This window comes from Anguilla rostrata, chromosome 18 (genome assembly GCF_018555375.3).
Source record: "Anguilla rostrata isolate EN2019 chromosome 18, ASM1855537v3, whole genome shotgun sequence".
NCBI classification, from domain to species: Eukaryota; Metazoa; Chordata; class Actinopteri; order Anguilliformes; family Anguillidae; genus Anguilla; species Anguilla rostrata.
In genome coordinates this window covers 26428468-26454940 of record NC_057950.1, presented here as the reverse complement: position 1 = coordinate 26454940, position 26473 = coordinate 26428468, and the positions used below count along the sequence as shown (strand labels likewise).

General features: G+C 43.7%; 3 protein-coding genes and 1 long non-coding RNA gene across 9 annotated transcripts; 3 read left to right on the top strand and 1 right to left on the bottom strand.

Annotated features, from left to right (window-relative positions):
* Nucleotides 1-1137: 1137 nt before the first annotated feature.
* On the top strand, nt 1138-8384 carry LOC135244732 (presenilin-2-like). 5 transcript variants are annotated; one of them, XM_064317243.1, is made up of 12 exons: nt 1160-1283; nt 1736-1828; nt 2322-2486; nt 2635-2825; nt 2977-3118; nt 3390-3457; nt 3820-4040; nt 4441-4539; nt 5201-5272; nt 5550-5645; nt 6903-7024; nt 7292-8384. In XM_064317243.1, the coding sequence occupies exons 3-12, from the start codon at nt 2355-2357 to the stop codon at nt 7445-7447; spliced, it is 1299 nt and encodes a 432-aa protein (XP_064173313.1). In that variant the 5' UTR covers nt 1160-1283; nt 1736-1828; nt 2322-2354; the 3' UTR covers nt 7448-8384. The 5 variants fall into 5 exon arrangements, with proteins under 5 accessions (XP_064173312.1, XP_064173313.1, XP_064173314.1 ...); XM_064317242.1 differs by lacking the exon at nt 1736-1828 and having other exon boundaries at nt 1138-1283; XM_064317244.1 differs by lacking the exons at nt 1160-1283; nt 1736-1828 and having other exon boundaries at nt 2357-2486; nt 2597-2825.
* A 369-nt stretch (nt 8385-8753) lies between these two features.
* On the bottom strand, nt 8754-10701 carry LOC135244733 (protein dpy-30 homolog). Its single transcript, XM_064317247.1, has 5 exons — nt 10604-10701; nt 9807-9847; nt 9654-9704; nt 9422-9564; nt 8754-9300 (listed from the first exon to the last, which is right to left on the bottom strand). The coding sequence occupies exons 1-5, from the start codon at nt 10611-10613 to the stop codon at nt 9228-9230; spliced, it is 318 nt and encodes a 105-aa protein (XP_064173317.1). The 5' UTR covers nt 10614-10701; the 3' UTR covers nt 8754-9227.
* A 2131-nt stretch (nt 10702-12832) lies between these two features.
* Nucleotides 12833-26180, top strand: LOC135244681 (spastin-like). Of its 2 annotated transcripts, XM_064317167.1 has the most exons (17): nt 12833-13365; nt 15784-15867; nt 16090-16173; nt 16971-17042; nt 18867-19051; nt 19470-19603; nt 19699-19792; nt 20563-20637; nt 22201-22272; nt 22460-22535; nt 22668-22759; nt 22886-22965; nt 23160-23202; nt 23429-23508; nt 23975-24045; nt 24721-24761; nt 25026-26180. In XM_064317167.1, exons 1-17 carry the CDS (start codon nt 13020-13022, stop codon nt 25149-25151), a joined length of 1755 nt encoding a protein of 584 aa, XP_064173237.1. In that variant the 5' UTR covers nt 12833-13019; the 3' UTR covers nt 25152-26180. The 2 variants fall into 2 exon arrangements, with proteins under 2 accessions (XP_064173237.1, XP_064173238.1); XM_064317168.1 differs by lacking the exon at nt 16971-17042.
* Nucleotides 17049-17950, top strand: LOC135244682 (uncharacterized). The gene is made up of 2 exons (XR_010327032.1): nt 17049-17178; nt 17250-17950. It is a non-coding gene; the product is annotated as an uncharacterized LOC135244682 (long non-coding RNA).
* Nucleotides 26181-26473: the final 293 nt, after the last annotated feature.

Here is a 26473-nt window from a genome sequence, read left to right as displayed (position 1 = left end):
GTTACGTTTTTGAGGCAGGTAAAAGACGCGACTATAGAATTTAATAGAATTACGTAAGGTAAACTTGATTGGCTAATAGCTGCAGTTAAACGGAATATGGTTAGTTGAGAAACTGTTGTGGGTGTGGCTGACACTGAATGGCATGAATTACTTGAACGCAACGCTAGGATTGGCGGATTCTGTCACTATGGTCAAAGGGAAGATCAATAGGAAAGGTTAACGTGACGTCAGGTTGAAATCAGGCTTCAGAATGAAAAAAATAATCCTTGATGTTTACTTTCACGGACGCATCTTCAGATGTTATTTATATTTTGATTAGTCCAGTTAGAGATATATGAAGTATTTCCAAATGTTAAAGAGACTGTCTTAAAGATTCTACCTGTCAAAATTATTGTGTATTCACCGGTATTCACTCATCAGTAACCGCTGTCAACTGATATGACCTGTGCTGTCCGTTAGGTGCCGGTGTAGGGTCCTTGTGCAAATTACACATCAGTTACTTCATCTAAATGCGAAAAGCAAATTTTTGTCCCGTGCCGTGGGGACAATGATTACGTGCTGAAAAGCTCAATTTAAAGTCTGTCCATTCTTATCCGAAAAGGGCCGCAGTGGGTTTAGGTTTTTTAGTACTAATCCAAAGAAGATACATTATTGTGTTTTGGCCGCAGGTTTTGACAGATTATTCATAAAGTTGTTACTGAAAATAGGATGAAGTGGTGGTAATGCATGCGAGACTAAAGTTTAAATACTAGTGCAGTGGTGCAGAAAGACTGACCCGTTTCAGGATTTTGTGATAACTTCTGTTTTTATTTAATTAATCATTTATTGACCTTACATTTGTATAGCACCAGCTACAGCCGCAAACTGCAAGTGCATCCAATAGATTTTACTATGCTCAGCTGCAGGAGTGAGGCAGTGTAATTCATAAAGCTGTCAGAAAATTAAAACCAAGGTAACTGGTAAAAAAAAAAAAATTTGTTTGTATAAGTGGACGCCATGAAATTTAGGAATCTTGATATGCGGATTGAATCCACAGAATTTCATGTAACGCTCCAAAAATCTATGTTATTTGTTGTTAGACCCTCTAACAAACAGGACCCGATTTGACAGTACAACGTTCTGTGGTGTCACGTGACACTGTTGTTGTGCGTGTCACGTGATATTTCCCAAATCGTTTGGCGAAGATGTATTTCCTGGCTTCTCTGCCGTCCCACCCTGGGTTATGCAGAAACAGAACCATATAATGAATAGTCTTCGTCGATGTCAAACTCTCACAAACCCAAGTAGGTTAAACTTTCCTTATTACGTTTCGCAAACATAATTGCTTTAACCGATCAGTTCCGTGTCTGCACATACTGAAATAACGACGAGTTAGCAAGTAGGGATGGGTACGTGTAACGTATCGATTTCTCGTCGAATACGTACCTACTCGATGTTTTCTCATAAAGGCGTGCATGTACAGCTATGTGTTGGAGCAGCGCCATTTATTAAATCATCGTATGTAATAATAAAAAAAAGAAATGCGTTAAAATGTAGGACATTTCTACATGCAATATAAACGGGATACAGTTAATAGTCGATATATTTTTTAACACATGATTTGATTACAGTTATGGTTTTTGTTGATGAGCCATTGCATAAGCGAAAGAGTGACTACAGCGTAGGCAAGCTATAACTTGACTATCCACTTCAGTCATTCATCAGACTCGCCCTGTTGTTGATTGAACTTTTATAGGCGGTACTTCATAGCAGGGAACAAGTCTCAACCAATCAGCTTTGAGTACGTAGCCAAGCCGTTGGGTTTCGGTATTGTGGGTGCGCAACATTTGTGAGTTGAGAATAAAATTCTTACCATATCTGACACTGACTGTGTTTATTGCCAAGATAGGCTAAGCATTAAGACTTTACTAAGATAAAACACTTGGGTAGTGATGTGCTTTGTTATGGGTGCATGCGTTTTCCATACAACAAGTGATGTCGCCCGACCAAGATGCGTTAAAAATTGAAAATCATCATCCCTACTAGCTAGTTAGAATTTTAACAAGGTTCGTTAGCTAATTAATTGACTAGGGTTGTTGGATCTGATGACTGGGTTGGCAGCTTGCACAGGGCATTAGCGTTCAGTATCTGTTCCACATCTTGTAATGTGGTTATTTTGCTTGCAAATTGCAATTGTACTTGTAATTATGAAGATTATTATTGTATTTTCAGTATATGTTTAGTGTACTAAATTGAATGTACAGTAGAGTGCCAATTTTACTAATATCTTGAAATGATTTACTCTCTCATCCTTCTTGTCTGTCGCCTCTATCCATGTTAAGTCTGAGGCTGTAAATATATGTGAACTTCCATTCATGAGTTCCTCGGATAGCGAAGGAGAGTTGTCCAATGAGCAGACGGCCTTGGTATCACCACAAGGTCCATCCTCCCCATCTCACAGCAATGACTCTCAACGTCCTCGACCAGTGGACACAGATGTCAAAGGGGTAGGCTTTGTTTAAGTTAGCCTGCTTATAGGATCTGACGATAGTTGCAAATTATGTTCCATCCAATATTTTATCCTGTTTAAAGGAGGTGCAGTGTGCTTGTCATTTAGTTTTTCCCCCCACTGAATCACACATGGTTGTTGACCAGAGTCCACCTGAAAGGCCAGAACGTGGCACAGTGGAGGAGCAGTCTACAGAGGAGAGGGAGGAGGAGAACATGCTTAAGCACGGTGCCAAACGTGTCATCATGCTCTTCCTGCCAGTCTCGTTCTGCATGGTTGTCGTTGTGGCAACAATCAAGTCGGTCAGCTTCTACTCCGAGAAAAATGGGGAACAGCTGTATGTACACCCCCCACCCCCAGTAAAATAAACGGGTAATGTTACCTGTTAATGTTACCTGTTAGTTTTACTGTCGGGCACACAATATCCAATAATCCATCTTAATAGAGTGGCTTTCAAACCTGCAGTGACATCAGTTTTCTGATAATAGGATTTACACGCCCTTCACAGAGGACACGACATCGGTGGGCAAGCGGTTGCTCAATTCTGTTCTAAACACCATTACTCTGATCAGCGTCATTGTTGTGATGACCATAATCCTCGTGCTGCTCTACAAGTACCGTTGTTACAAGGTGAGAGCGCCCAGTCCTTTCTTAATCCGAAAGAAACTAAAGTTTTGACCCTCTTCTGCTCATACTGCAGTCATGTACCAGAGTGCGAAAAAAGTCCATCTTCCCAAACTCAGTACCAGTGGTTTTACTGTATGTCAAATAAAGCATGGTTGTATCGTAAGAACAAGTGACAGATAAGAAAACTTCAAAATTATCAAGGTTTAAAAAAATTGAAGAATAGCATCACATTCATATTAGGCTGAATTTTGTTGCTTTTTTCATTTAATTGCAGTTCATTCATGGGTGGCTGATTCTCTCATCTCTGATGATGCTTTTCTGGTTTAGCTACATGTATCTGGGGTGAGTTTTGTACAGTAATTCCAACTGTGTGCGCGATATTGGGTTTGCGGTTGGGTAAAGCCTTTTTTTCTTTTGTACAGTATGAATTTAATTTCAGGACTGAATGGCCTAATTTGGGTCAGGTCCTCGAATAATAATTCTGGTCAGTGTAAACTACTAATATGAAGGGTCCCATTGTTTATATTGATTTGTATAGCTAAAGCTGTATGAGTTCTGATCTACCAAATGCTTTCGCTGACAATTCAATAGTTCCCCAAAACTATTTATTTACTTCGTAGATAAGGCAAATAACGTACGATTAACCACTGTACTCCAGGCAAGCCAATCTTCTAATTTCTTGACACCCATCCCGTAATCTGCAGGGAAGTGTTCAAGGCCTATAATGTGGCAATGGATTATCCCACATTGGTGATGATCATGTGGAACTTCGGAGTGGTGGGCATGGTCTGCATCCACTGGAAGGGCCCACTGCAGCTCCAGCAGGCCTACCTAATCATCATCAGCGCCCTCATGGCCCTCATCTTCGTCAAGTACCTGCCCGAGTGGTCGGGCTGGTTCATCTTGGCGGCCATCTCTGTTTACGGTAAAAGACCTCTTGTGCTCTTACGAAGCCTTCTCGCCAGCTGCTCTCTGGCAGCCTGCCCCACATTAAACTAACTGAAATCTAAGCCCAATCCCTGCCGTTTGGGGCGGTGGGAGGGAGAGTGAAGTGTACCCGGAGCAGAAGTGGCCTAAAATGCAGAGTGCGGTCACGCAAACCGATCTGGACGTTCCAGTGTGGTGAGATTAACCCCTGTGATTGGCTCAATAGAGTCGTTGTAGCTCCATGAAATTTCACTAGTTAGTTTGAATCTGCCGTCAACTCCATACAGTTTTAACACGTATTTTGTTTCTGGTTTGCATCAATTGTATCATCACGTGCAGTTTTAGAGATGGGTTTTTTTTTTTTTTTTTTTAAGTAAATAGGCATCGTTTTATTTCAGATTTGATCGCAGTACTGTGTCCTAAAGGCCCGCTGAGGATACTGGTAGAGCTGGCGCAGGAGCGCAACGAGCCCATCTTCCCCGCTCTCATATACTCCTGTGAGTATGATCTGAGGGGATGAATCCACTTGTCTGGAGTTCTTAGGCTGCTTTTTTTTAGCACATTAGTTCCCAACCCAGTTCCTGTCCAGTGGGTTATCACTCCAACCCTAACAATGCACACCACATTCAACAGCTGGAGATCTCATTGAGCTGCTAATTAGTTAAATCAGGTGTGCCAAATTGGGATTGGAGTGAAAACCAACAGGATAATACTGTACATCTCCAGGAACAGGGTTGGGAACTACTGCTTTAGCAATGCCCTAAGCCATATCAGAGATGCAGCTACATTTAGCAGTTTTACACTTAAAGCTTCAGTATACTCCTGTGGCTTTAGCTTGGATTTTTTGGCTGTTTCATAATTTTGTTTCTTCATTATAAACTCCTTGGAAAATACTCTGGGTTGTTTGCATGAAGAAGAGTATATTATTATTATAAGCTCCCAGGTGTTTCTGATTCGCTGCCTGAGTGTGTATAATTTTGAATTTAGAAAATGAAGGATGGGTCAGGTGTGGCTGTTCTGTGTTAAGAGAGTCTTGGGAGCTGAGATTGATGCAAATGAATACATTGCAAAGGCAGAGCAGAATGAAAATGTTGTGCTAAAGCTGATGTCTGAGAGAACCAAGGTCCCATTCCCCGCCTTTTCCTCCCCTCTGTTCAGCTACAATGGTCTGGCTGGTGGGGATGGCCCAGGGATCCACTCCTGCAGCAGGGGCTATTGATCAAGATACAGGTCAGTCACAGCTCACTCTGGTCAGCCGCAATGTAGAGTGGTGTGGAACCCACATTCAGTGCCAAACTGAAGTAAATGTTACTTCTTGACTTAACGTTTTTGTTGATTTCAGCTTGTTTTGCCCTTACACACTTTTAAATGGTGACTTAGCCCCCCCAGCTCATGTGACAGTACCCAGAGGTTGTTTATGAATGTGGCTATATCTGCAGGCCAGTCCCGCTGAAAAAAGGCCTCAGAGTTGAGTCCGTGCCAGCCCTGTGTTATTTTTGTGTCTCAGATGAAGACCCGCAGGAGGGCAATCATGAGGATGCTGAGAGGAGTCAGGAGCCCACAGTGAGGAGGATGTACACTGAGGAGGAGGAGGAGGAAGAGAGTGAGTGAAGCTGGGCACTGGCCTTCCTTTCACCATTATGAGACTCGGGTGATCTTCCACTCTCATTACTGAACACACAAGAGGAAAAATGCCTCCTGACCCAAGCAGTAGAAACCCTCTCACTGAACCCGGTTGAACCAAACCTCTTAAGTGCGACTGGGGTGAAATGAGATACTGTCTAGGGAAAAACACAAGTCATTGGCTTGCTTTTGTTAACAAGGCTCAGAGGCATGAGTGATCATGTGAATGTCTGCAACAGATGCCAAGTTAGAAAAGGATTAGCTCCCTTTGTGAAGGTCTGAGATGTAATCTGATACCTTACTGTGTCCACCAAACCTTGGTTTGCAGCCTGTAGAAGGGCTCCCTGCTCTCCCAGATTTGCAGACTACATTGCAGCTACGGGACTTGCCTACTTGCAAGCCAGGCTCCAAGCACCACAATCAAATTTCCACTGCAGTTTAGCCATATCCAAGTAACAAGAGGCCACAAATTATAGCATTTAGACATTGTATCTTTCATTGTAAATTTAGTCAAGTCCTTTCATGGCAATTAGTCTTGCATTTCATGAGAAGACCTTACCTAACAGCCCAATAGGTGCAGATCAGCAGAGGATAAACACCCTAAAGAAAGAAGAGTGCACATTCTCTTTGCTCCTCACCAGACCTCTTCAGACTACATTTTGAACCCCCAATCTTCTCCCATTCCAACCATTCAGGTTATGGTATTTTAGGTTATTTTTATGGTTTCTCTTCTAAGGGTTTGTTGCAGATGTAGTATTTAGAATGTGTTTTTCTTGTTGGTTAACACAGTTAACTTGCACTACAGCTATAGTGATGTTGCATCTTCACTCGCTGGATTGCCACTATTGCTCATATTAATCAATGCCCTCATGTTTCTGCTATATTGTAAGGTCCTCTGGATAAGAGCATCTGTAGAAATGAATATAATGCAATAATTGTTGCACTGTCTGTTATAAGTATGTGCAGTTCCATGCTGGTCAATTAAGAATTGGTGCAGTCCTTTATTAAATTGTGATGGGCTGTCAATTGGCCATCTTTGAACTTAGACCGTGACCTCAGCGCATAGACCATTAGCCACCAGGTGGTAAATGGGCATCATTTTCTTGCACCTTGAAAAATTCTACAACCCTGAACAAAATGTCCCAAGTTTCATGAGTTTTCACTTTGCCATATGGGAACGGTCATCAATGAAGCTGTGGGAAAGGCATATTTGTAAGGGGTGTCGTGTTTGGTGCAGGCGATGGGGGCGTGAAGCTCGGCCTGGGGGACTTCATATTCTACAGTGTGCTGATTGGGAAGGCTGCAGCTGCAGGGGGGGACTGGAACACCACTCTGGCCTGCTTTGTGGCCATTCTCATTGTGAGTAACCTACCAGCATGCCTCAACACGTCAATTTCAGCTGGCCACAGGAAGAGCTGAAAACAAGCGCTCCTCCTCGCTTTCACGCAAATTAACATTTGACCCCTTTGCAGGGTAGGAACAGTTTTTTAAAATTACAAGTAAAAACAGAACTGGACACATTGATCGTGAAGAAAAAAATAAGTGTCATTATTTGGTAATAAATGTGTGAAATTGGTGAACACTGCGTTGCTGGAAAGTGGATTAATAGCAGCCTTTTCCCTTTAGGGTCTGTGCCTCACCCTCCTTTTGCTGGGCATTTTCAAGAAGGCGCTTCCTGCCCTACCCATCTCTATCACATTCGGCCTCATCTTCTACTTCTCCACCGACAACCTGGTCCAGCCTTTCATGGACAGCCTTGCTGCCCACCAGTTCTACATTTGACTTGTGACGGCCATTTTGTCTATGGACATATCGCATGTTGAAGCTTCAGGGCTGTGGTGATTGATTTCCACCATGGGCGTGCCAATGTTGTTCTAAAGTAACCAGCTGTGTTCCTGGAGATCTACCGTCCTGTAGGTTTTCATTCCAACCCTAACAAAGCGCACCGCATTCAGCAGCCAGAGGTCTTGTTGAGCTGAATGAGTTGTGCTAAATTAGGGTTGAAATGAAACCCTACAGGATGGTTGATCTCCAGGAATAGGGCTGGTTACCACTGTGCTAAAGGGAGGAGAGATGGAGAAATGTCAATCTATTTTTTTACTGAAATATTTTAGCCAAGGGTGCAGTTTTATATTGGGTTATGCATGCAATGGTATGAGACGGAGATAAATTAGGCAGCCCAGGTCATGGAGTGCCACAGATGGTTCTGTCTTTTTTTATTCCTTCCCAGCAAGATTGCAATTTCCATCAGTTATCAGGTTGGATGAACTACTGAGCACATGGTCACGTCATTCATAAAGCCTAACAGTTATTCTTCATGTTGGCGGCAGTCCAGAACCAAGGTTACCTTTTACTGGTGTCATAGATACCACGACCCTACCCATGTGTTTAAAATAACATGGTGAGGGCCAACCCCAGAACAGCTATTTTAAAATTCTGTTTGGCAAAGGGGGACTGGTAAACTTTGGTAGTCATACAGTGCTGAATGGAGGCACTGGAAATTTGAAGTACCAAAAATTAAAAATTTAGGTAAACTAACTTAACTGTGGTAAATGGAATCATGTAGTGCTGGAACCATGTTTGATAAATGAAATGCATTTTATATTCTGAAATATATTCTGTGTGGGACTTATTTTTTTATCTTATAACTGAATATTTGTTACAAAGCTCTTATTTTTTGTTGTATACAATAAAGCACATGTACGTGCTAGTTAACAAATGGAGTAGATGCTATTTTGTATTTATCTTTTCAGCAACTGTAGATGAGAACCTGGTAAAAAAAAATATTTGGTCCTGTTGAGCTTTAAGTGTTCCATCAAAATTATGTTGATATGGGATTTAACGGTTTAAAAAACTTTCAAAACAAAAACAAAATACTTAAAAAAACTTTTGCTCACTATCGGGAGAATACGTATAAATAAAGGTAAACACCCTCAAATTAGAGATGACGGTCTGAACTTTTCCCTCAAATTCATTTGTTTTATTTCAAATCCGATGTGCTGGAGTACAGAGACAAAACAACAAAAAGTGTGTCACTGTCCACATACTTATGGGCTGTACCGTATGTAAACCGTGTATATTTTTAAAGTTGATTTTAATTCCTTAGTTTATTTGACAGGGACAATGCACACCAACAGCATTTCTGTAAACATTCCAGAGTTAGCCAGCGAGGCTTATTTTCATCTGTAGTCCCTGGGCTACGTGTCTTGCGTGGAAACCCATATACCCACATACACATCCAGAATCCGCGCTGTTAGTCAATGTATGAGTAAATTAAGTTAAATCGTGTGATGCAATGGAAATACACGAGGACGCATTATACCAGCTGCATTTGAAAATCGTTGTAAATTAAATTGACATTTTCTCAGCAATACAGTTCCCTTAAATGTACGCATCTGGATGATCCAATATTAAGCTGACAAAACAAAAAGCTGGAAAAAAAATCTTCAACAGAAACAACTTTAAGAAAACACAACAAATATCAGTGCAACACAGAAATGCAATTAAAAAGAAAATGTCATAATACAGCCTCTTAGTTGTGTGTGCCCCGGCTCCTCTGATGCTAATTTCGATCTTCATATTGTGACTTGTTCTTGAGAAGATGCGCAGCTAAAAACTCGATAGGATTTTGCGGTCTACAAGAAAATAGTGTACACATTTAATTAAAATGTTATCCAACCATATCAACTGCAACAGAACAACGTGGAAGAACTAGATTATTGTAGTCAAGTAGGAGTCAAGACCAGTTGTAAATACCTTTCCTTGGCAAGAACCGAGAGAGACTGTAGAAGGATTGGCACCACCGTCTGGTCTAAATATGCACGTGTGGGAAGCGACTGTAGGTCCACCTTTTGTTTGGAAGCCTTGTCTGTGTTGGTTTTTTCGTTTTCCACAGTTCTCTGAAGCGACAGGGGAAGGAACCAATGTGAACACAACCTTAACTATTTCACTTTTTTATTACTGTCACTGCCGAGGCAGGGGTAATTACCTGGACATTTTCACCGAGACCATAGTCTGCGTGCTGATGTTGATGTTCAACCTTTGATGAAAAACTAAATATGATTATCGTTGTAACAGCTACAAACTGCAAGCCAAGGAGAAGGCGGTAGCACTTGCTTGCTGGCTAACATTTTAAACTTACTGGTGTGTGCCCCTCCACGCCTTGCTCTGCATCGGTGTGATCTACAATTAAAAGGGATAGATCGTTCATCAAAGTAAAATAAACGTCAATTAGCTACCAAGAATAAAGAAAATGCATGGCAACAGATACATAAATAACCTGGTTACAACTGATGTTAGTAAACATGAAGTAGGTCTATAGACGCCCTATCATAGTATTACTAGCTTGTGATGATTATTATTGTTCTATAGGAAAATTAATGTCGCAGGTTGGCGGGCTTCTTTTTCTACAGAATAATGAGTATTTTATGTAATCTGTCCATGTTGCTAGTTAGTCCATCTGTCTCGTTGTCTAGAAATGTGTTATCAGTGCCGTAAATGGGAGTAAAAGTAGACTATCGTTACTGTAACGTTGATTTAAATATGTACCCAGTTGGGGCTAGCGTTAGCTAAACGGAGACGAGTGATTGTGGCAACAAAGAGGATGCATTCTGAAATGTTTAATGCTCATTCCTATAATTGTTAGTAGGGCAGCTAAATGTAAAGAACTAACAAGCTATGTGTTCGCTGGACAAATTGCATGAGCCACTTAACGAACTAGCCAGTATTTGGTGTTTCATTCATTCAAAAGCAAAGCCAAGAGACACCCACAGACAATAGACAATACACGTCATTACAATCAGTACGACACAAAACAAGTAAATAAAATGCTTTCGATGTTCTATATTACGATATTTAATAAAATGTGTCTAAGCTCAAAGTCGTTTTTACACGTGAAAACATAAGTCAGATCCCCAAGTTATACATGTTTTTACATACCGTCCGCCATGGCTCTTTGATATGGACTTTTAGCGCTGTACGAAAACCCAACCAACCAATTGCAACATTGTAAACTGTTAGAGCTATCTAATTGGTTAGTCGCTCGAACCGGAAGTATGTATTTCATAGCTTCAAATTTCATATTGTTCAAAGAATGAAAGCATCTTCCTTAAAATATCTGAACAGTATGTAAAAGCTCAACAACAACACGTTGTGAACGTGCAAAAATGCCAAGTTACTCGCACATACAAAGCACTGTCTATACGTCATTAATTACAAATCGAAAAATCAAAGCCTGCCGTTAAAATTATTGATATTAAAATGAGAACAAGTTACAACAAACAACATTGGCTATCTTAGTTCAGACAAATTAAATAAGGTGCATTCCAATGCAATGATCGCAAATGTTTCGTAAAATATTTAATGTAACTTGGCCCTCTGCTTTTTCATCTTATCATCTGAACAGAACGTGGTCTTTCGAACTTACGTTTTCAGGAAACACTGCTAAGTGCAGAACTCTCGGTTCTGTACAAGTATGGACCATGCCCCACCGAGGTATACCTGCCATCCCAATCGTGCACTAATAAGAAGGCTATAAAGACTGTAGCCTAAATGGATGTATTACATATGAAATCTTTTTATGATTTATTTTTGTATTTATTAAAATATGTTTTTGGTTCTAGTTCCCCCTGGCGATCTGGTATATTGTGTATGGATTTCTTGTGAAATAGTTGTAAGAATAAGTGTAAGACCTGTGCATCTCATTTAATTTAAAAAAAAAAAAAGAGAAAAAAATCCATTGTACTTTTTGGGATGTATTTACATCATCTGTAGTTATTTAAATGCAAGTTGCAAACTCCATTAAGGTATGGGTACTATAGAAGCACAAAAGGCTAGATCACTACTGATTGTGCAAGTCTTCAGTTCCGTAGTTGGAACACACTGGTATTTGGGTGTAAATTGCAGTGTGCTTACCTCGAGTTTAAATCTCAGGTTTAAACCCCCAGATCACATAACTGTATTACAACTGGAACAACTAATCCTTATTTCACAGATTTGGGTAGATGTTCCAGTAATAATACAGTGATGTGGTCTAAAGGTTTAAATCTGCTGTTGAAACTCCACTGAAGCTCATTGCAATTGACCTTGGAAGTCTAAATCATGATCTCACTGCATCATGGATCTAAATCAGACCTACTTATTTAGCACAGTATAAATATTAAATAAATATTATACAGTGATCTAAATATTACAACTGATGTGTAAATCAGGCTTTAAAAAAATCTAAGTGTAATTGTCTAACTGTGTAATGTATGGAATATGGAAGCAATATATTCTTGACTGTTATTTATTTATTTATTTATTTATTTATTTATTTATTTATTTATTATTTGCTGTGGGTCCATTTTGGACGGCCTGCTCTGCAGGATTGCTTACAAGACATAGCAAGTAAATGCATCCCTTTGCTCCCCTTCTGACTGGGTGCCAACAGAAATAACATAATAATACATATGCTCTCCATACTATTACATTCTGTCCTATTAATTAGGTTTATGAACCCCTTTGATCCTAACTGGATGAGGACTGTATCATGCACCATAATCCAGTTTGTTTAATAAATGCATGCATTCCTCTAAAACAGATTCTATATCTCAATGGGAGAGCAGAGGCAAACAGGTCCGCAGTCACTACCTCCAACACCACCAGAACCCCCATACCCCCTGTAATACCGTTGCATTCCTCACAGGTTTCTCTTGCAAAACATTTCCGTATTCTCACCACAGTGAGATTTCCTGATTCAAAAGAAATGTAAAATTGCCCGTTTTTAAAAATATGATTCACCATCGCGATCCTCCTGTTCATAGAAAGCATAATTAAGATTATTAATCTCCAATGTGGAAAGTAATCTATTCCACCTTGATTCCACCCTAATGTGGTACGTTGTTTAAAGTGTCCTGTGCTTCTTAATGTTTGTATAGGAAAGTTCCTTGTAGAGTGAGACGGCAATGTAAACGAACAAACATGCATTTACAGACAATTGATATTACAAATTATGTATTTGTTTATTTTGTTAGATTGCTATCCACATGTCACGTACGTATTTAAAAGAGATTAATGAAACGCTATTACGGTGGGCCTTTGCTTAAAGAACAACTGGCTAGGAAAACGTTCAACATCTGGGCGAGAAGCCCCAACACTACGCATGCGTGGTCAAACTGTCACCCTCCATTTTTATTTTGTGATCCACGCAAAGATACCGCCCCTTGTAGCTGTCAATGTGTTCGTCTACCGGTTAGCTACCTAGCTGATTAAATTGGTAATTTAGGTAATTTAGGCGTAGTGAAATACGTACTGTATCACAGATCAACAAGCTGGCTTGCTAGCCATGTTATGGATTCGACGGTAAAGCAAGTGAATGAGTTCTGCAAACGGAAGAAACAGAAAAACGAAAGCTTCAGCTGGTCCCATTACGTGTGACGTTCCCGATCAGGTGTCACAACACAACTGGAATTTGTACTACTGCTTCCTGAATCCACTGTTACTTGCCGTGTTCGTGTTGTGCCGAGGTTTCACCTTATATTTGAGAATTCTGTTAGCTTGGGTGCGTGAGCAGCTTTTCCGAGTCATGGCGGCCAAAGTCAAAAGAGCCGCGGACTCGGCCGATAAAGATTACGACGACAACGGCGAGCGCATCAGGAACCATCACAAACAGGCATTCGAGTACATATCAGTGGCCTTTAGGATTGACGAAGATGACAAAGGTAATCTAAGAACGTTGACGCTATGTATTTCCCACCTTCAAAAGGCGCAGAACAGCTGTTTTGTTGTACGACGTGCATGCATGCCATGTAAAATATATGGTACATAGCTCCGCTGTATAAATGACCGCTATTTAACATAGCTAAACACAGGCCTGAAAGGGCATTCTATCTTCAACTGATATCAAGTCACTTCTCACCGTGAAATTCCAAATTGCTGAATGATATCAATAAGGACGCCAAGTGCTTGTGTATTTCATCCCTTGGTTTCATTTTACTATGAGCAGTAAAATCTCGGAAGCTAATTTTGCTTCCGTACAGTTAACTGTACGAAACGGTTAATCATAACGAGGCCCGTCATATCAGGGAGAGTTTTGCAATATACCCCACGTGCTCCTTGGGGAAGTAAACTGCTTAAAATAGTCAATAATAATCTATTGTCTTTATTAGCCTATATTTCTTGATCTCGTTGGCATTGTTAGAATTTTTCAATAATAATCTCCCGCAGTGACTTGAATTTTCCCTGTACAGACAGTGCGGTAGCTGGAGTTTGATTAAATATTAGTAGCACTGGACGGGCTCCTCCTCTGTCTCATGGGGACCCTTGGAGATGAAAGCAGCTGGGTTTAGCTCTCACAGCTGTGCTCCTGTGCCCTCTCCCTCCATCTTTCGCACTCAGCGTGATTCCAACTGCTTTTTGAACATGTTAAGCCTATAATCACAGGTCCGATGAAAGAATGAAAGAAGAGTAATTCAGGACAGCTGTAAAATGGACAAGGCTGAACAGCAACCTTGCTGCCAGAGAGAAAGTGTACATTTTAAGAAGAAAAATAATTTAGGAGGGTGCAAGATTACAGTAATATTTCAAGAGGTTGGTTCATTTAGAGACAAAAGGAGCTGCATTTGCTCTGTGGTGCAGTAGAAGATTCACCAATAAGAATTTGTCAGCCAGAATTCTGCATCAGCGGCGGACATGTGTGAACCCCACTTCCAGACCCCACTCAGGCACTGTCCAGCTCAGACACAGACTGGCTCAGGCACAGTCCGGCTCAGGCACAGTCCAGCTCAGGCACAGTCCAGCTTAGGCACAGTCCGGCTCAGACACAGACTGGCTCAGGCACAGTCCAGCTGAGGCACGCTCCGATCAGACACAGTCCGGCTCAGGCACAGTCCGGCTCAGGCACAGTCCAGCTTAGGCACAGACCGGCTCAGGCACAGACCGGCTCAGACACAGACTGGCTCAGGCACAGTCCGGCTCAGACACAGACCGGCTCAGACACAGACCGGCTCAGGCACAGTCCGGCTCAGACACAGACTGGCTCAGGCACAGTCCGGTCAGGTACATTCCAGCTCAGGCACAGTCCGGCTCAGGCACAGTCCGGCTCAGGCACAGTCCAGCTTAGGCACAGACCAGCTCAGACACAGACCGGCTCAGGCACAGTCCAGCACAGACCGGCTCAGACACAGACCGGCTCAGGCACAGACCGGCTCAGGCACAGTCCGGCTCAGGCAGAAACTGGCCTAGGCACAGTCCAGCTCAGACACAGTCCGGGCCGACACAGGCCAGCTCAGGCACAGTCCGGTCAGACACAGTCCAGCTCAGACACAGTCTACTGCACTGCTTGTGACATTGCCTGTCACAGTCGCAACAGCGGAGTGCTCGTTTTTCCAAATTTAAATTAATCAGGAACTACCTGACAAGCAGCATAGGGCAGGAGAGACTGAATGGACTGGCTATAATAGCAAGAGCGTCAGAGCTCAGGAGCTGAACTTGAAGGAGATTTAACGGTTTTGCACAACGCATGCCTGGTTGGAATCCCTTAAATGACTGAGCAGATGAAGTTTATTTTCTAGGTATCTGGTTTCCAATGGGCCGCCATGCCAGCTGGTTAGCCTATAATTAGGGTTGGAGCAGCGTGCGTCTGCGTTTCTGATTTGTGTGAGCAAAGCTGCCATGCTAAACCTTCATCATGAAATTTTGGTTTAGGATAACCGTAATCCACATGCACTGTTTCTTAAAGTGAAAGCACCAGATAGTTTTCTAGCTCCAAAACTGCAAGTAGGCTGGGTGAGGGTGTTTGAGTGAAAATAAGCTACTGTTTTCCTGTTTAATGATGAGGAAATCTTATTTTCTGCCCTTGGGAATTTAATTGGTAAATACCTTATTAGATTGTTATGGATAATATGAGGCAAATTATGTAATTAATAATCTGTTGCTGCTTTTATAATTAGCATTTTTTAATTTATTCTTGTTTATTGCTGTTTATTACTGTTTAATATTGTTGTGGATGCCAGTTCTAAGGTAACATTCTAAGAATGTTAGTGAGCGAGGCATTCATTCATTCAGTCACTGATTTGCTGATTCATTGATTCATTCATGAATGGATTCATGTCACTGATTTGCTGATCTTTTGCATCCAGGCCACAAGGAGAAGGCAGTCCAGTGGTACCAGAAGGGCATTGCAGAGCTGGAGAAGGGCATTGCCATTCCAATCACAGGACAAGGTGAACTGCGCACTGTAATGCCTATACACTGTTCCAGTGCTCTCCTAATTTCCTTCATGATTCGTATTCAGACGGTTATGATTCTTCCTGTTGGCCAACTGACCCCCGGTTCTCCCTTGTTTTGAAGTCTTCTTCACTAGGTCTTTACCCATCCCTCTTCTTCTCTAGTTGGAGCTCTTTGTAAGCCTGTAGCAGGCTGTTAATGCTGGTGTGTTTTCACAGGAGAGCAGCAAGAAAGGGCCAAACGGCTCCAGGCCAAGATGGCCACCAACCTGAAGATGGCCACAGATCGGCTGCAGCTGTTGGGTGAGCCGGGCTAGCGTGCTAGCGTACGCTGGGTGAAAGCTGTGCTGAAGTTAATGTGCCTCCTTCACTAGCGTCCTGCTGGGCTCGATTATTCCTGTCAGACATTTTTCTCAGTTACATTCGCGGCGCTCGCAGTACCTGTGAAGTTCTCTTGTCAGTTATGAATGTTTTTCTGTCGGGGAACCACCTGTCACGGACGGCAGGGTTTTAAACTGTGAACATATCGTATTTAGAGTGAAATCAGTGTGATCAGTGGTTTCTTCTCAGTTTTGTGAGACCCAGTATGAGATCTGAAGAGGGAAAGATGGGTTTAGCTCAGTCACTAGAGAAAAGCTGCCTGACGCCAAACTCACGTACAGAAAGCTGATGAAAATGCACTTGATTGTGGCAGAAGCTACTCCAGGAGATCATTTCCAGGTGTACTGCAGGTTTAGACTTACATTCTAGTTTGACATTATTGTGCTTTAGATCACTGCATGTTTGTGTGTGTGAATGTGTGCATGCATGTTTGTGAGTTTGTGCGTACGTGTACGTGTGTGTGTGCGCGTATGTATGCGTGTGTGTAGTCCTGCTAACACACTGCATCTCCTGCTCTTGTGTATCTGATGAAAACTGCGCTCCCCGCCTCAGTCACATGACCCAAGCACTGTTCGTGCATCTGTCTCTCTGACAGATCTGCTGCCCGTTCTGCCTGCGTTTCACCTCACTCTTGCACTCTCAGTGTCACTCTTACACTCTCAGTGTTTGTGCCTTCTTCATTTCTTCAGCTTTGTTCCGTTGTCTGGTTAACTCCGCAGCTAAGCTGTCGGGTTCGGGTCTGGGAGACGGCAGTGTGGAAAACCTGCCCCCCAGCGCTGTCCTGCCTCCAGGTGGGTACCTGGGACCCGGGGATCAGAAGGGCCCAAAACGCCCTGGCCCCGCTTTCTGGCCCCGCGCTCCTGTGATTTAGAGAGATGAAGTGAGTGTAAGAAAGAGAAACAGAAAGAAAGATTGTAAGAAAGGGAGGTCCTGAGAGCAAGATACAGGTAAAAGTATGCAAGAAAGAGAAAAAGAGAAACTGAAATTAAGAAAGCAAGGAAGGAAATAGAGTGAGAAAGAAAAAAATGGTGAAAAGGCTAGAAAGAGAGTGAGAAATAGAGGTAAGAAGAAAGAGAGAAGCTGAGAGTGAGATGGCAAGAGGGAGAAATAGAGAGGTTAAGAATGAAATAGGAAGAGAGAAAGAGCATATGTAATGCCTCTTGTCGTCCCATCTTTTGTTCTTTTTTAATTAAACAGGAAAGTAACTACTTAGCCACCGACTGTCCACAAACAGTTGCATTAATTTCTTTAGGCCATATTCGCTAGACCAATAAGTTCCTTGCATTGATTATGTTGCTGAGCATTACGGCTGTATAGCGTTAGGGCAAACCTGGATTAACGCACAGGTCATGTTGGAAAAGCACCCGATGAGCCATATACTGTAAATATATTCATCACAAAAAACTTTTAAGTGAAATGTTCGCATGCTGAAATTCCCAAAACACAGGAAGTGGAATTGATCAGCCCTAACGTTAACATCAGCCTGCTCTCCATCAAGGTGTATCAGCACAAATCTTTGACAACTGCTACAGCCCTGTATATGTCTGCTGTACTTCAGACAGCATGTACTCACCACTGGGCAGATGGCTTAAGATTCAAACCTTCTCTCAAAGAGCCTAATTTATACTCTTCAGTGTAGTGACAACCATATAAGTTCACTGTGAGGAATTGAGATTGATGTTAATAGTGTTAAAAATAACATTCCCAAGACTGTTTTGATGGCATTTGAAATGACTGTACAGGGAATTTATACATGTTAATAGTTTCTATTTAGTTCTATTTCTATTTAGCGCAGAATTGAATACAGAATTGAATGTTCAGTTAACATTCTAAACACGTATTTGTGATCTTACGTCTTAAAGGGTTAATAATGTGCCCGTGGTACAGTACAGTGCTGCCCAATGGCTCTGAACAGTGTGTGTGTGTGTGTGTGTGTGATTGAGAAAGATATTGCTCACTGTCATGCGTCTGACACAGAGGTATCACAGTTTGAAGGTGGAGATGAGTTGTAGGAGAGGCTCTTGTGAGAAATGGTGCTGCAGTGATTATCAATACTCAATGCAAGTCTATCAGCAGACAGAAGCAGAGAGATAATAAAAAAGAATATATTATTCCTGACATTCCAACACTAGAGGTGTTTTCACTCATTTTTAGTCTAAGGTTAGTCTAATGTTTGTGCTAGATGATAATTCATTGGAGGATACGTATAACAAGTGTATAATTCATTGTATATGTTTGCTGTAAAAAAAAATTGACAGTGTATTGAATGACGTGCAGTGTTCATGTGAGACTCGTGATTCGGGTTTCAGGGATTGATCTGTTTGCTCTGCCTGTTCAGTCCGTGACGCAGATCGTTCTGGTCGGTCACGCTGTCTCCAGGCGCTAGAACAACAATCTGGATCGATTTGGAGATCGATGTTGTGCTCCACGTGCAGAAACATTTCTGTGCAGCTGAGGTCTGAGGGATAGAAAGAGAGAAAAACAGACGTCCTCTGTTGTGTTGTGGAAGATAGCGAGCGTGATTATACCTGGCCTACTCCTCTTCTGAAACACAGTCGCAGTCCATCAGAATCTGGAAGCGCAGAGATCAGTTGCTTTTCTCCTGCTCTTGGCAGACAACAGAACAACGGTTCCCAAAAAGAAGGATCCTCAGCCTCCTTCGAGCCACGCTCCTCCTCGGCCTAAGACCGTACCCAAGACCTTCCCGAGCGGCCTGCCTGGACACCCCCGCCCCGCACACAGGGGCTCACCGGGCTCCAACCCTGCCAGGCCGGCCTCCCAGGACCCCGGCGGTGGAAAGGTAGCATCCGCACAGAACCGAACGCGAACGGCCAAATTCAGCAAAGGGAACTGATTCACAAATACAGTCCGCCACCTGTTTAACTCTGCAGCAGTGCTGGACACAAATACTCAGCAGAAAATTCAGTGCAGACCTGGGTAAAATACGTATTTGTTTTGGATTCAGATACTTCTATATGCTTTACTTATCTTGTCTGGTGTATTGGAACCACTGAAATAGTCTCAAAAAGTGCAAACCCCGCCTTCTGGTCATATTGGCAGGGTCAGCTACTCCAGGCAAGATCAACAGAGCACAGAAAAGTATTTGAATCCAAAACAAATGCCTGTTTGACCCAGGTCTGATTCAGAGCAGCATCTAGAGAGGAGAAAGTGTCTCTTAAAAACGCTTTCTGTCGAACGCCAATTTGTTCTCTCGACAGGTTTCCGCTAAAGCCGGCAACGGACGGAACGGCAGACCCGCTGCCACCGCCGGCGCCAGGGTCCGGGACATGAAGAACTTCAAGAACGTGGACAGCAAGCTGGCCAGCCTCATCCTGAACGAGATCGTGGACAGGTGAGGGGGGAGGGGGGGCGGCATCCCGGTCGAAACGGCGCCCCCTGCTGGCCCCAGTGAGCGTGACGGCCTGTCGGTCTCTCTCTCTCTCTCAGCGGGGCCATGGTGCGCTTCGAGGACGTTGCGGGACAGGACCTGGCCAAACAGGCCCTGCAGGAGATTGTCATCCTGCCCGCCCTCAGACCTGAGGTCAGACGCGATCCAGACAGAAGCAAACGAAAGAGAAAAATAGATGCATTTCTGATTCTGTTATTAAAGCGCTTTGCTGGGACAATTTATACAACATGAGGAAATGAGAAGCAGCAAAACTGAATCATTAAAGGGAGATTTAAGCGTAAGATAACTACAGTGCATTATTAATCAACCTGAAATTAAACCTATGTTAATATATTGGGAACATGTAGAAAAGGTAACGGGCTAGTATCAGAGCAGATTGGCAATTCAGCAATTTAACACAACTCATTTAATGATCACAGAGAGGTGAAAATGCATGAATTGAGGACAGATTCATGTAGAGTAGCTTTTATGGGGACCTGACTCCCTGGGCTTTTAGCTTGATGAAATGACATGAACTGCAGACCAGACAGAGATGTATTGCTGGGAAGCAGTGGAAAAGTACTGGGGTAGTCACAGTCAACAGGGCCTACTGTTTGTACAGTGTGTCAGTCGCTGCAGAGCTGTGCTGGGGCTAGGGGAGTGGTAAACGCTGTGTAAGTACCGGGGTAGTCACAGTCAACAGGGCCTACTGTTTGTACAGTGTGTCAGTCACTGCAGAGCTGTGCTGGGGCTGGGGGGGTGGGGGAGTGGTAAACGCTGTGTAAGTACTGGGGTAGTCACAGTCAACAGGGCCTACTGTTTGTACAGTGTGTCAGTCACTGCAGAGCTGTGCTGGGGTTGGGGGGCTGGGGAAGTGGTAAACGCTGTGTAAGTACCGGGGTAAACGTGGTGTTTCTCCGCAGCTGTTCACCGGCCTCAGGGCTCCGGCACGCGGCCTGCTCCTCTTCGGTCCCCCCGGGAACGGGAAGACCATGCTGGTGAGTCACAGCCGGGCGCCGGGAACTCACCGCGGCAGGGAGCTGAGTCACGCTAATAGAGTTCCACACGTCAGGAGCTGAGTCAAACTGGTAGAGTTCCACCCGTCAGGAGCTGAGTCACGCTAATAGAGTTCCACATGTCAGGAGCTGAGTCACACTGGTAGAGTTCCACATGTCAGGAGCTGAGTCACACTGGTAGAGTTCCACACGTCAGGAGCTGAGTCACACTGGTAGAGTTCCACACGTCAGGAGCTGAGTCACACTGGTAGGTTCCACAGTCAGACTGGTCACATGGTAGAGTTCCACACGTCAGGAGCTGAGTCACACTGGTAGAGTTCCACACGTCAGGAGCTGAGTCACACTGGTAGAGTTCCACACGTCAGGAGCTGAGTCACACTGGTAGAGTTCCACACGTCAGGAGCTGAGTCACACTGGTAGAGTTCCACACGTCAGGAGCTGAGTCACACTGGTAGAGTTCCACCCGTCAGGAGCTGAGTCACACTGGTAGAGTTCCACACATCAGGAGCTGAGTCACGCTAATAGAGTTCCACACGTGAGGAGCTGAGTCACGCTGGTAGAGTTCCACCCGTCAGGAGCTGAGTCACACTGGTAGAGTTCCACATGTCAGAAGCTGAGTCGCGCTGGTAGAGTTCCACATGTCAGGAGCTGAGTCACACTGGTAGAGTTCCACATGTCAGGAGCTGAGTCACACTGGTAGAGTTCCACATGTCAGGAGCTGAGTCACACTGGTAGAGTTCCACACGTCAGAAGCTGAGTCGCACTGGTAGAGTTCCACATGTCAGGAGCTGAGTCACACTGGTAGAGTTCCACACGTCAGGAGCTGAGTCACACTGGTAGAGTTCATGTCAGGAGCTGAGTCACACTGGTAGAGTTCCACAGTCAGAGCTGAGTCACACTGGTAGAGTTCCACACGTCAGAAGCTGAGTCACACTGGTAGAGTTCACAGTCAGGAGCTGAGTCACTGATAGAGTTCCACCGTCAGAGCTGAGTCACACTGGTAGAGTTCCACACTCAGGAGCTGAGTCACACTGGTAGAGTTCCACACGTCAGGAGCTGAGTCACACTGGTAGAGTTCCACGTCAGGAGCTGAGTCACACTGGTAGAGTTCCACATCAGGAGCTGAGTCACGCTAATAGAGTTCCACACGTAGAGCTGAGTCACGTGTAGAGTCCACCTAGGAGCTGAGTCCACTGGTAGAGTTCACCGTCAGGATAGATGATGGACACCCAGCGCTCCCCCACGACCTGGCACTGCCGCCGCCACCTCGCTAATGTTACTCTTTAAAAGAGCCCGTAGCCACACTGAGCTGAGGAACAGGAACAGTCTTATTTCCTCAAAGTGCCTCAGAGCTGAAACCCTCTCATGTCACACCTGGAGATGAGGCCCGTAACGGCTGCATGCTTTTCCTGCCGATGAGACCAAGCTTGAAGTGCAGCTTAAAGAAAAAGCCTAAGGAAGGCTGATTTGGACTCGTGGACACGTGTAGCTGTAGTGCTTACACAAGCATCTTTTTAATGTTGATATTTTTTCTTTCTCGAACAGGCCAAAGCTGTGGCCATGGAATCCAATGCTACATTTTTTAACATCAGCGCTGCCACCTTGACCTCTAAGTATGTAAGTAACATCTTAAGCTAATGACCTTCCCTAGAGATGGGAGAGAGATTCTTTGGGTGTTGCTGCTCTTTCTTAGCAGCCACAATTGGTTTGGCTCAGTAAGTAATTGTAGTCACATGGTAGCTGGCTACGCCATTTCTCCTGTTGCTGTTGGTGTTGCTCCCCCTGAGTTTCCTCTGCCCCCCAGGTGGGTGAGGGGGAGAAGCTGGTGCGGGCCTTGTTCTCTGTGGCCAGAGAGCTGCAGCCCTCTGTAATCTTCATAGGTAAGACTTTTGGCCTTTTCTCTCTGTCGACCTCTGGTGTTGCGGCTGTCTAAATGCATGCAGCACTCTGATGAGGCGATTCTTCTTCTCCTCCCCCCTGCACTCCCGACCCCTGACCCCTGAACCCATCAGACGAAGTCGACAGTCTTCTCTGTGAGAGGAGGGAGGGGGAGCATGACTCCACGAGGAGGCTGAAAACAGAATTCCTGGTGGAGTTTGATGGGGTAAGATTGCCGTGTGTGGGTGACGGTTAGCGGTGTCGGTGTGCGTGTGTGCTTGTGTTTGCCTGTGACAAGACAAGTTTACTGCTGTAATGTACGCTCTGGGTAACGGCGGTCCCTCATTGGCAGGTGCAGTCAGGAGGAGACGACAGGGTGCTGGTGATGGGCGCCACCAACAGGCCGCAGGAGCTGGACGAAGCCGTGCTCAGGTAGCGTATCACCTGTGTGCTCACCCGTCCCACTGCCAGCAGGCAACACTTGCTCTCCTGGCCGGGCAGCTGTTAACTCTTATTCCACCTGAGGGCGATGTTCGGCTCTGCTTGATTATAAAATTATGAGGACTCAGGCTGGGGTTGGTCAGTTCTGTCCGAATCACATGTGCGATGACTTGTCCCCTCTGCAGGCGATTCGCAAAAAGGGTGTACGTGACTCTGCCGTCGGAAGAGGTGCGTACGTCACATTCTGGCCTGCTTTCCCCTGTGCGCGTGCGCTCTGACGCCATACCACAGCAGTGATGTAGTCATACCGCAAAATTTGTCTTCAGCTCAGAGATATCCCTGGACACGCTCATCGGTTAACGTCTCAGTGTGCCGTGTAGAATAGCGGTAAAACTTGTCAAAATGCGAACGTGCTCTCAGAGAAAAACGAAAGACGCGTTACGTTTGTTTTCAGACCCGCTTCAGTCTGCTGAAGAACCTCCTGGGGAAGCACGGGAATCCTCTGAGCCAGAAGGATCTGGCCCACCTGGCCAAGTGAGTTTCTCAACATGGAGTCGTAGCTTCGGAAGACTCATTGGGCCTCATTCACGAAACATGCGTACGATCATATTTGATTGTAAACGGCGTGTAGGAATCCGTATGTGTTCATGACTGTTTCCTTGTGCTAATCACATGAACAGTATTGCGCATAAAATTTACAAACAGCCAGCATTCACGATCTCGTACACCTGGGATATGCACAGAAACGAAGGTCTGCTCATGTGTCATGAATCTCATATGGTTTTTTCGTAGGAACAGTTTTAAGAACAAAAGTAAGACTAATTTAAGACAAGTTTTGTGACTGGATGTGTAGGCATTACTGAACTTGTTGATTTCCACAGTAAGCCTCGCTGCGGGTATCACGCTAGATTTCCTGAAGGGCTGAAGCCTAGTCCAGTCTCAAACAGAATGCCCCTGATCTGAGTAACTTTGGGTGATTCTGTGATATTATTTTTTTCAGACTGACAGAGGGGTATTCGGGAAGCGACCTGACTTCATTGGCTAAAGACGCCGCTCTGGGGCCAATCAGAGGTGAGGTGCTCGGGAGAGAAGAGCGAGGCTGGAGTTTGCTGTGCATAGAGACATTTGCTGTATTTTATTTCATTTCTTCCGTGTTTTGGTCCTGTGACTTTCAGACTTTGGCTTCAAGGGCTGCATCGTTTGTATCTTTTTAAAAAATCAGTTAAGCAGCTAATTGTAAAAGCTTCATTTAAGTGCAAAGCAGTTTCAGTGCAAACTTTTGCACAAACCAGAGACCCTTGAAAGAGGAAAAAGAGCAAATGTATTTGCATGAAGTTTTTCATCAATTGTTCATTTTAGATTTTGGATAGAAATAAACCTTTTTGTCTGTTGTTTCTTTACATAAACTACACATCCTAATATGGCATCATTGTAGTTTCATGGCCGCTTGTGGACATAATGAGTGAAATGACAAAACTTGTAGGGGTTCAGGGAAAAATGGCAAACTTTGTTGACCACATGGTGGCGCTATAGCACTGCAGCGAAGCACAGTTTTACAACTTTCAATTTTGAAAGGTTGTTACACTGGACCTGATTGACCAAGCAACACGGAACAAATGCCCATAAGTCACACATAAGAAACGTGTCTGTTAGACTCGAAAACTCCACTATGCTGGATTTTTCCTCCATTTTGAAAACAAAAGAAAGTTGTCTCCCCATGATAATGCCTTTTTAATTTCCCCCCAGAGCTCCGACCAGAACAAGTAAAGAACATGGCAGCCAATGAGGTAAGCGTATGTCACTTCACCCAATCTGGTGGGATGTCCATTTTATCTTGGTTCTGTAGTTTCCGTGGTAAAGAGAATAAAATAGTTTGATCTGGTTTGATGGACAGAGAAAAGCTGTCACCTCTCATTTTCCACAATGTGTACATTCTTTTTAATAGAGGGGTAATATACATCAAGAGTGCTGTATCTGAACCATTCGCGTATGAATACTAATGGCTCTTTTGGTGGCTGTTAATGGCTGATATGTTTTCTTGTCCTCGGTAGGTACGGAACATAAAGCTCTCAGACTTTGTGGAGTCTCTGAAGAAGATCAAGCGTAGCGTGAGCCCACAGACTCTCGGCATGTATGCGCAATGGAACAAACAGTACGGAGACACCACCGGCCTCTGAACACAGCGCCCCCTGTTGTCTTTGAGGTGAACGACAGGCCGGGATTGGATGGAAAAAAAGGAAGTTCTATGAGAAGTCAAGGATTCTCTTTTGTTTTAATAGTGTGGCTTCCTTTATGGAGAGGAAATAGAGCGTACAGGGAAATGTCAGCGCTGCTAGTCCTCTCATGCGTCTGTTATGGCTTCTCATTGTGTGGCCTCAAAGACAGACATAACGCACAGATTAATCTTAACCTGGTACGCTAATCTAAGGAATCTCACATGTATGGTCACACTGACTTATCATTACTTGACTTGAAACCCAATGAAGAAAGAAGGGAAAGATGTAAACGGATTGCTGGGGAAAGTCTATGCAGTACTGTATGTGTGTGTATATAGTTTCGGACTTTGATTATATTGAATCACATGACTTCAGCAGTTTCATGCAGGGCCATTGAAAGAGCTGTGCCTTAAGGGAAAGACAAATTCTTTTTATACATCCTCTTTGCTATAATAATTCTTAATATTTTTTTTAAAAATCAAATCAGGCCGTATCTTTGAGGCGTATTAGCATTTTTTGGCATTTGTTTTTGTTTAATGTTATACATTTTTGTTATATTTAAATATGGCAAATTGATCTACACCTGGTACCTGTAATGTCTTATTTTTTTGGTACTTTGTGTTTCTGTGTTAAAGATGAGCTATTTATTTCCCAAAATTTCAAGAAAATGTAACTTGTACCAAGTGGGTTGCTGTGTATATTTCTTTGTCCTAATAAATAATAATAATAAATTTAAAAAAGCAGAGCGATATCCCATGGCCAAATGAAAGTAAACTGAATCTTTGTCGTCTGTGGAATCTGTGACTGAACTCTGACCGCCTTTGTCATTTGACCTTTGACCCGCGCATCATCAAGCTCTCAGAACCTCTCAACGGCTTCCATGTGATACATATCTCCGAGCTCTTAAGACTAAGGGCAAGGTCAGTTCTCACAGCTTACGTCAATACGTTTGCTCCTATGATCAATTAAATTGCATTCTTTTGTTATAAATGCTTTATTGCAGGTTTGGTTTCTTCCCAGATCTTCTGTCTCCAGGCTTGCGTTCCTCTCCCATGTCTCTGGCTGAAGTACTCAGCCCATGAAACACTTCATAAAGCCGTTGTTTTCCGGGATCTGTTGTAACCCAAATTGCGATCTGAAATTGGGCAGGTGCCTGTAATAAATAAAAAAACAGCTGGTCTGTATTTGTGTTGCTGTGTATGGTGAGCAGTTAAACTTTAAAGACTAGAGAGATCACAGGGTGTGACTGAAGAATCTGCCCTTGAGTTAGCCCAGCAGCCCAA